The sequence below is a fragment of the Salvelinus namaycush genome, chromosome 29 (genome assembly GCF_016432855.1).
Source record: "Salvelinus namaycush isolate Seneca chromosome 29, SaNama_1.0, whole genome shotgun sequence".
In the NCBI taxonomy this organism is placed as follows: domain Eukaryota; kingdom Metazoa; phylum Chordata; class Actinopteri; order Salmoniformes; family Salmonidae; genus Salvelinus; species Salvelinus namaycush.
Window position 1 is genome coordinate 30,557,924 of NC_052335.1, and position 10,691 is coordinate 30,568,614.

Sequence of the window (10,691 nt, forward strand, 5' to 3'; positions counted from 1 at the left end):
AATGGACAGTGACGGGGGTAAGGGGGGATACCTAGTCATTTTATGCGTCATCATTGCATGCGATCATCATTCTCAAAGCCGCTGTTTACTTCTAAGATCACTTTAGCACCGCCCTAAAAACCCGATTCAAATTCGACACAAACCTTCAAATAGGTATGTAATGACACATTATATTAACTCTTTATAGTGTTTTATTTACATTTTAGAGGCGATAAGGTGATAAGTTGGACAGATCGAGTGAAAAAAAGCAATTTTCCCACACAACATCTCTCCTTCTCACTATCACGCATTAGTTTCGCTTCCCCACCCGCCATTTTTAAAAAGACCTGACGGAGCTCATTGCCTTCTTGAATCATGCAGAAACGGCCCGCGTTTAGGTCATGTAATTGATTCTGTTGGAAAGGGGAGAAATTGTGCTTTACAATGGTATTTTTTTTTTTTTTTTTTTTTTTTCTTTTTTTCTTTTTTTGGGGGTGGATCAGCTTAATATTGCGGAAAGAATGTTGCTTCCAATGTAATTGTCTGCATCATTTCCAATCCCCCATATTTTTTTGGGTAAATATATATATCCATTCACGTATGCATACATATACACATATATACATACACATACCTACATAGACATACATACTTTTTTAAAGAGTATACCTTTATTATTATTCCCCGCAAACCCTACCACCGATCCCCCAATTGGAGTAAACTGATAAACATTTCTGTTTTTACCTTCAATTTATACATCTTATACACATTTTACAGACACAGTCTACTTTATAATAGTTCTCTCTTGTTTGTTCTTAGTCCTTCCTCTATTTCTGTTGTCCATCCAGTTTGATTTCCACTTGTAACTGTGCTATTTCACAATAGCTCCGCACCTATACACATTTCACAGATCCCGTATGCCCTACATTGTTTATCTTGTTATTAGTCCCACCCTTCAGCTCCACTCAACCTTTCCCATCTATCTTCCAACATCATCCATTTCGGATTTTTATTTGCCATATATTTTTCAACTGTGCTGTGATGCTTCACAAAAGATTTGAATCTTCCTATTCTCATAGCTTCCACGGATTGTAAATTAAAAATAAACATTTTTGCTAAAATAATTATTATATTATTGATTGATTGACTATGGCTTTTCAAATCCCCCAGTATTGCTATCTGTAGCGTTAGTTCTACGCAAATGTTGCAATTCTTCAACCATTCCTGGACTTGTGACCAAAAACGAGCTACATGCGGACAATACCAAAATAAATGGTCTAATGACTCTGCCTCCTCACAGCAGAATCTACAGAGCTGGGAAGATTGTATCCCCCATATATATAACATTCTATTAGTTGCAAGAATTTTGTACAATAATTTAAATTGAAAAATTCGAAGTTTTGAATCCGGCGTTGTTTTGCGTATCAATTCATACACCATGTGCCATGGAATGGGTACATCGAAAATCTCTTCCCAACTATTTTGCAATTTATATGGCACAGCTGTAAGTTTTTTGGTCCTTAAATGAAATTGGTATATGTTTTTATTTATCACACTTTTCTTTAACCATTTATGTTCTTTAATATAAGGCCGACATACAAGTTCCTTACTTTTATCCCCTTCCACCTGCCTCTTCCATTTTTGTGGTAATGCTGCAATTAATTGGTTGTAATTTTGGGTAGAGCAGACATTTCCATATGTCTGCGTTAGCTGCATGTGTGACATTACTCCACCAGTCCTATTTATGATATCATTCACAAAAATTATACCTTTTTTAAACATTTCTTCGATAAATACAGTTTTTTTATCAATTACTATATTTGAATTTAACCACAAGATTTGTTGTACTATTTGTTCCGTCCTTTCAGGTGGATTAAACTGAAATTGCAACCAACTTTCTAAGGCTTGCTTAAAAAATAAAGATAATTTGGAGATTATTTCCTTTTCAAGCAACCGAAAGTGAGCAGGTGTAATCTGAATAAAGGGAAAAAGGCCCTTCTTGAACATAGGATGAGACATTCGTACCAATCTACTAGAGAACCAGTTTGGATTTAAGTATAACTTTTGTATGAGTGATGCCTTTAGTGAGAGGTCTAATGCTTTAATATTTAATAATTTCTGCCCTCCGAATTCATATTCGTTATATAAATAGGCCCTTTTAATTTTATCTGGCTTGCCGTTCCAAATAAAATTGAATATTTTTTGTTCATATAATTTAAAAAGCAGGTCACTAGGTGTAGGCAAAACCATAAGCAAATAGGTAAACTGTGATATGATTAAAGAGTTAATCAGGGTGATTTTCCCACAAATAGACAGGTATTTTCCTTTCCATGGTAGCAAGATCTTATCTATTTTTGCTAACTTTCTATAAAAATTTATTGGAGTGAGATCATTTCTTTCTTTTGGGATTTGTATACCGAGTATGTCCACATCACCGTCAGACCATTTAATTGGTAAACTACATGGCAATGTAAAATGTGTATTTTTTAGTGATCCAATACGTAATATGGTACATTTATCATAATTTGGTTTTAATCCAGAGAGGATAGCAAATATATCTAGATCCTCTAAGAGGCCGTGGAGAGATTCTAGTTGTGGTTTTAAAAGAAAACATGAATCATCAGCGTACAATGACACCTTAGTTTTTAGGCCCTGGATTTCTAATCCCTTAATATTAATGTTTGATCTAATTTTAACAGCTAACATTTCGATGGCAATAATAAATAGATATGCCGATAGTGGACAACCTTGTTTTACTCCTCTAGATAGTTTAAAACTTTCTGAGATGTAGCCATTATTTACTATTTTACACCTAGGGTTACTATACATAATTTTTACCCATTTTATAAGAGATTCCCCAAAATTGAAATATTCTAGGCATTTATATATAAACTCCAGTCGTACTTTATCAAAAGCCTTTTCAAAATCAGCTATGAAAACCAGGCCTGGTGTCCCCGATATTTCATAGTGTTCTATTGTTTCCAGTACTTGCCTTATATTATCTCCAATGTATCGTCCATGTAAAAAACCTGTCTGATTAGGATGAATAATATCTGACAAAACTTTTTTTATTCTATGCGCCAAGCATTTTGCTAGGATTTTTGCATCACAACACTGAAGTGTAAGAGGTCTCCAATTTTTTAAATGGACTGGATCTTTATATATACCACTTGGGTCCTGTTTCAGTAATAATGATATCACACCTTCTTGTTGCGTGTCTGATAATCTATCATTTATATAGGAGTGGTTAAAACAAGCTAATAATGGTCCTTTGAGTATATCAAAAAAATGTTTGTATACTTCCACTGGTATGCCATCCAGTCCTGGAGTTTTCCCATCCTTAAAGGCCCCAATTGCATCAAGTAGTTCCTCCTCTGTAATTAGGCCTTCACATGAGTCTTTCTGTACAGATGTTAATTTTACATTATTATTAGGGAAAAAATCCATACAATTAGTTTCAGTTAGTGGAGATGGAGGAGCCTGAAACGAAAATATATTCTTAAAGTACTTTACTTCCTCTTTCAAAATATCATTTGGTGAATCATGCGTGACTCCATCATTTGTAACAAGTTTTAATACGTTTTTTTTGGTAGCATTTCTATATTGAAGATTGAAAAAAAATTTGGTGCATTTTTCCCCATATTCCATCCAGTTCGCTTTATTTTTGTAATATATTACACTGGATCTTTCTTGAATAAGTTCCTCCATTTCTTTTTGTTTTTCCTCTAACTTATTCTGTGCCTCTATGGTACCGTTTTTATTGTTATCTAACTGTACTGTTAGTCCTTCAATTTCCTTTGTTAATATGGACTCTTTTGATCGAAATTGCTTTTGTTTTATAGATGAGTACTGAATTGCATGGCCTCTAAAGCCACACTTAAAAGTGTCCCATACAATATGGGGTTCTGCTGTACCTATGTTATGTCTAAAAAAGTCCGTTATAAATTCTTCTGTCCTAGTTCTAAACAATTTATCATCTAGTAGGCTTTGATTAAATTTCCAATATCCTCGCCCACGTGGAAATTCTGTAAGAGTAATATATATGCCAATTATGTGATGGTCCGACCGCATTCTGTCCCCTATCAAACACTTTTTAACTTTTGGTGCCAGAGAGAATGATATAAGAAAGTAGTCAAGGCGACTAGCTTGATTAAGCCTCCGCCATGTATATCTCACTAGGTCAGGGTATTTAAGTCTCCATATATCCACTAATTCCAATATATCCATGACATTCCTGATTTCCTTAAGTGCCTGAGGGTGATAGTTTGTAGTGTGATTTCCTTTCCGGTCCATAGAGGTATTTAAGACCGTATTAAAATCTCCCACTATAATAATAGAGTCTAGTGTTGCTTGTAGAGTTGATACATTCTTATATATATTGTCAAAGAAGCTTGGATCATCATTATTCGGACCGTATAGGTTAATAAGCCATATATGTTTATTGTCCAATAACATATTTAAAATAATCCATCTACCTTGAGGATCTGTTTGGACAAGTTGCACATTTGGATCAAAGTTATTATTAATTAAAACCATCACCCCTTTTGAATTTCTTTGCCCATGGGAGAAATATATTTCGCCCCCCCAGTTCTTTTTCCACAAAACTTCATCTAAAACTGTCGAATGGGTTTCCTGTAAACAGTAGATATTATAATCCTTCTCTTTTAGCCAGGTAAATACTGATCGTCTTTTCTTATTATCTGCTAAGCCATTACAATTGTAACTGGCTATACTTATTTCACCACTTACCATAATGAGACACACCTTTCAATTATTTTTATCAAAATATATGTTTGTAAACGTCCTATTAAAAAGTAACATAATGATTGAGTGTCTATATAGTTGTACCATGACATTTGCATCTCCACTAAGCAAACCTCCAATTGGTCCCCACTATTCCACCCGCCAAAAGCCCCCATCTCGAGTTGGGTTGTCATCCCAATGACCGGCAGACCACCCCCGACCCCCCGCATCGCACAGCCCCGGACCGACTGGGATCCATCCTTCGAAAAGTGCACAATGGTATTGCAATGGTATTGACATTACAGTTGATCTGGAAGTATTACGTTTTTGGGGCGCTAAAATAAGGTCAATTGTACAGACCAAGGCGATGTACAAAAGTGAGTGAGTTTACGATAGCTAAAGATGTTGGGCACTACTGACAAACAGTGTGTAGCTTGGCACTTAATTACGATAGTTTGACAGCTTGCTGATGAAGTTGTAGACATGTTCGCAGCAGTCATTCTGTACTTCAGCATGTTCCAAAGCACCAATTGCTATGTTGTAACGTTGGGTCAGCTAAAAGCACAGCGCAGCAGCAGACTCAATAGGGGCAGAGTAGGCTGTTCGCTGCTGTCGCTTGCCTATCTCTTCCATTTTTCCAATTTAACGACGATGACGTGTGGAGCGCTTTATATCCGTGGCAAATCATTTCAAAGACTCATATCTCCTACTAACGTTACATCACTGTTGCATTAGCTATTTGTTTAATTTAAAATTGTCCCATCATGATGATGTTTGCGACCTGTTAGTAGTAGTTTTGTGACCTGTTCGTCATACCGCTCAGGATGGAGACGCCTCCTGTCTCCTAGAGATTAACGTACTTTGGTGCGAAAAGTGCAAATCAATCCCAGAACAACAGCAAAGGACCTTATGAAGATGCTGGAGGAAACAGGTACAAAAGTATCTATATCCACAGTAAAACAAGTCCTATATCGACATAACCTGAAAGGCCGCTCAGCAAGGAAGAAGCCACTAATCCAAAACCTACATAAAAAAGCCAGACTACGGTTTGCAACTGTACATGGGGACAAAGATCGTACTTTTTGGAGAAATGTCCTCTGATCTGATGAAACAAAAATATAACTGTTTGGCCATAATTTTGTTTGGAGGAAAAAGGGGGAGGCTTGCAAGCCGAAGAACACCATCCCAACCGTGAACCACGGGGGTGGCAGCATCATGTTGTGGGGGTGCTTTGCCGCAGGAGGGACTGGTGCACTTCACAAAATAGATTGCATCATGAAGTAGGAAAATTATGTGGATATATTGAAGCAACATCTCAAGACATCAGTCAGGAAGTTAAAGATTGTCCATTTGGAAGACCCATTTGCGACCAATGACCCCAAGCTTACTTCCAAAGTTGTGGAAAAATAGCTTAAGGACAACAAAGTCAAGGTATTGGAGTGGCCATCACAAAGCCCTGACCTCAATCCTATAGAAAATTTGTGGGCAGAACTGAAAAAGCATGTACGAGCAAGGAGGCCTACAAACCTGACTCAGTTACACCAGCTGTCAGAAGGAATGGGCCAAAATTCACCCAATTTATTGTGGGAAGCTTGTGGAAGGCTACCCGAAACGTTTGACCCAAGTTAAACAATTTAAAGGCTACCAAATACTAATTGAGTGTATGCAAACTTCTGACCCACTGGGATGTGATGAAAGAAATAAAAGCTGAAATAAATCATTCTCTCTACTATTATTCTGACATTTTACATTCTTAAAATAAAGTGGTGATCCTAACTGACATAAAACAGGGAATTTTTACTTGGATTAAATGTCAGAAATTGTGAAAAACTGAGTTTAAATGTATTTGTCTAAGGTGTATGTAAACTTCCGACTTCAACTGTAGGTTGATTTTCAACCGGTAATATATGATTCAAGACTGAATGATTTAATGAATTAATGATTTAAACAATCAATCAAGTGATCAATCGATTACTCAACCAATTAACTTCACTAGGGTAGGGGGCAGCATTCTGAATTTTGGATGAAAAGCATGCCCAAATTAAACTGTCTGCTATTCAGTCCCAGAATATAGGATATGCATATAATTAGTAGATTTGGATAGGAAACACTCTAAAGTTTCCAAAACTGTTAAAATAATGTCTCTGAGTATAACAGAACTGATATGGCAGGCGAAAACCTGAGGAAAATCCAACCAGGAAGTACTATTATTTTGAAAGGCTGTTTTTCCATTGAAAGCCTATCCACCATACAAAGACTGATAGGACCCAGTTCACGAGCTCTGTGCCTTCCTCTACATGTGACCAGTCTTTAGGCATTGTTTCAGGCTTTTTCTCTGAAAAATGAGGGAGATACACCACTTTCAATCAGTGACCAGTGGAAATGTCCATTCATCAGCCATGCGCCCTGATCGGTAACGCGCCTTTCTTGTTTCTCCTTTCCTTTTGACGAAGCTTTTGTCCGGTTGAAATATTATTGATTATTTATGACAAAACCAACCGGAGGATTGATTTTAAACATCGTTTGGCATGTTTCTACTAACCTGTATTGTACTTTTTTAAACTTTTCGTCCTCGAATTAGTGCACGCGCCTTCTGCATTCGGATTACTGGACAAAACGTATGAATAACAAGGAGGTTTTTGGACATAAATTATGGACATTATCGAACAAAACAAAAATGTATTGTGGAACTGGGATTCCTGGGAGTGCATTCTGATGAAGATCATCAAAGGTAAGTGAATATTTATAATGCTATTTCTGACTTCTGTTGACTCCAACATGGCGGATATCTGTTTGGCTTGATTTGTCGTCTGAGCGCCGTACTCAGATTATTGCATGGTGTGCTTTTTCCGTAAAGTTTTTTTGAAATCTGACACAGCGGTTGCATTAAGGAGAAGTATATCTTTAATTCCATGCATAACACTTGTATTTTCATCAACATTTATGATGAGTATTCCTGTAAATTGATGTGGCTCTCTGCAAAATCACCGGATGTTTTGGAACTACTGAACATAACGCGCCAATGTAAACTCAGATTTTTGGATATAAATATGAACTTTACCGAACAAAATATACATGTATTGTGTAACATGAAGTCCTATGAGTGTCATCTGATGAAGAACATCAAAGGTTAGTGATTAATTTTATCTATATTTCTGCTTTTTGTGACTCCTCTCTTTGGCTGGAAAAATGGCTGTGTTTTTCTGTGATTTGGCTCTGACCTAACATAATCGTTTGACTTGCTTTCGTCCTAAAGCATTTTTGAAATCGTACACTGTGGCTGCATTTACAACAAGTGTATCTTTAAAATGGTGTAAAATACATGTATGTTTGAGGAATTTTTATTATGGGATTTCTATTGTTTTGAATAAGGCGCCCTGCAGTTTCACTGGCTGTTGACGAGGTGGGACGCTACCTACCGTCCCACATACCATAGTGAGGTTTTAAGCAACCAACCAATCCCTGTAAATTCGCACGTCTTGCTGGGAACTAATTGCTCTTACCATGAGCTGCCTCTGCACACGTTCGTTCTTCTCGGCCTCGGTGAGGCGCTCCTCCTCCAGGCGGTGGTCGTTGAAGCCCTCGTTCTGCAGGTCGGCACTGTACGTGCTGTTGTTCTCGCTGTCGTTCTGCTCCTCCACCATCAAAACGTCATGGTTGTCCACAAACATGGGCACCTCCACGAACATGGGGGGAGGGGGCGCCGTCATCACCATTTGCAGCTCCTCCTTGGTCTTCAGCAGGTCGTCCTGGGCCTCCTGAGCCTGAGGGGGTGGGGTGGGAGGACAGGGAGAGAGAGAGGGTTATTACTACAGAACACTGTGGAATGCCCCACATTACAATACAACCTGTTCTCATCTTGAGCCACAGCAAAAAGTGATTCCATATCAATGGTAGAGTAACTACAGTTACTTGACTGTGTGACATAGGCCTAGATTCAATCAGATCAAGCGTTAACCGGCGATAGCCGACACCCGCATAACTGATATATTGGCATTGTCGGAGGTGTAACTGCGTTGGTGCTGTCAAATCAGTGAGCAGCTGCCCTTGTTCATTGTCACGAAGCCACAGCCGTACCACTCTCGTTAGAAGTTCAGAGCGAGAAAGTGAAGGCTATCAAGAAATAATCACGCTCAAATTGAAAAATCTTTCAACAAAGTAATTAGGATTTCTATCAGCCTAATGGAGGTGTAGATTACATCTCACATTCCAGTGTTCAAACTTGTAAACAAGGCTGCATGGGATTTATGTTAATGCGACTCCATGCAGCAAATGGCAATATCCGCTTTAGGTATAGTGCCCGGGAGCCGCTTGTGGATTTAACAGCTCTAATGCAGTTTCACCTCGGATACCGGCTAAAGCGGATCTGATTTAATAGAGCCCTGATCGTGTGTGTGCGTGAGTGTGTGTGCATACAACTGTGCGTGCATGTGCGTGCGTACATATGCGTGCATGCATTTGTTCATGTCTGTGTGTGGGCGACTCACCCTGTGTTGCCATGTGTCAGCCTCCTCCTCCTTGCGCTTCTTGGCCTCCTCCAGCAGGGCGATCCTAGCTGTGTGCTGTGCCAGCTCCGCGGCCTGAGAGAGACAACAGAGGAGAGAAGGGAAAATGGTGAGGACTTACACATCTGGGAGAGACAAGGAGGAGGACAGAGGAGGAGGGCGAAAGGGAACAGACAGTTGGGGTACAGTACACAAAAGACTACAGATATGTGGGAAGGGATGGAGAGACAGCGAGGGGTGGAGGGGATAGTGTGGAGGCCTACACATTTTAATTCAGGGCTGAGAGCAGTACAGGGCGGAGTAGTCCAATCTGTCTCAACATGTGCTGGGGCTGGGCAGAGTCCAGTCTGTCTCAACATGTGCTGGGTCTGGCCAGAGTCCAGTCTGTCTCAACATGTGCTGGGACTGGCCAGAGTCCAGTCTGTCTCAACATGTGCTGGGACTGGCCAGAGTCCAGTCTGTCGAAACAAGTGCTGGGGCTGGCCAGAGTCCAGTCTGTCTCAACATGTGCTGGAGCTGGCCGGAGTCCAGTCTGTCTCAACAAGTGCTGGGACATGCTAGAGTCCAGTCTGTCGAAACAAGTGCTGGGGCTGTCCAGAATCCAGTCTGTCTCAAGTGCTGGGACTGGCCAGAGTCCAGTCTGTCTCAACATGTGCTGGAGCTGGCCAGAGTCCAGTCTGTCTCAACATGTGCTGGCGTTGGCCAGAGTCCAGTCTGTCGAAACAAGTGCTGGGGCTCGCTAAAGTCCAGTCTGTCTCAACCCCAGGAGGTTGGTGGCACCTTAAATTGGGGAAGAATGGCTCGTGGTAATGGCTGGAGCGGAATAAGTGGAATGATATCAAAAACATCAAACATATGGTTTTCATGTGTTTGACACCATTCCATTCGCTCCGTTCCAAACATTACTATGAGCCGTCCTCCCCTCAGCAGCCTCCAGTGGTCTCAACAAGTGATGGGGCTAGCCAGAGTCCAGTCTGTTTCATCAAGTGCTGGAGCTGGCCAGAGTCCAGTCTGTCTCATCAAGTGCTGGAGCTGGCCAGAGTCCAGTCTGTCTCAACAAGTGCTGGGACTGGCCAGAATCCAGTCTGTCTCAACGTGTGCTGGGACTGGCCTGAGTCCAGTCTGTCTCAACAAGTGATGGGGCTAGCCAGAGTCCAGTCTGTCTCAACAAGTGCTGGGACTGGCCAGAATCCAGTCTGTCTCAACAAGTCCTAGGGCTGGCCAGAGTCCAGTCTGTCTCAACAAGTCCTAGGGCTGGCCAGAGTCCAGTCTGTCTCAAGTGCTGGGGCTGGCCAGAGTCCAGTCTGTCTCAACATGTCCTGGGGCTGGCCAGAGTCCAGTCTGTCTCAACATGTGCTGGGGCTGGCCAGAGTCCAGTCTGTCTCAACAAGTGCTGGGGCTAATGATCTGGTGATAAGGTATAATGACTTCAGTGTGGGCCATAGAGTTAGATAGAGGACTCAT

General features: G+C 40.4%; 1 protein-coding gene across 1 annotated transcript in view; it reads right to left on the reverse strand.

The window, feature by feature from the left end:
- LOC120024426 (ezrin-like) overlaps positions 1-10,691 on the reverse strand; it is a 66,688-nt gene that overhangs the window by 2,918 nt on the left and 53,079 nt on the right. Inside the window, exons 13-14 of the mRNA XM_038968667.1 lie at positions 9,210-9,302; positions 8,226-8,486 (exon numbers count right to left, since the gene is read on the reverse strand). Coding sequence (XP_038824595.1) covers positions 8,226-8,486; positions 9,210-9,302 — 354 coding nt within the window. The remainder of the gene's footprint in view (positions 1-8,225; positions 8,487-9,209; positions 9,303-10,691) is intronic.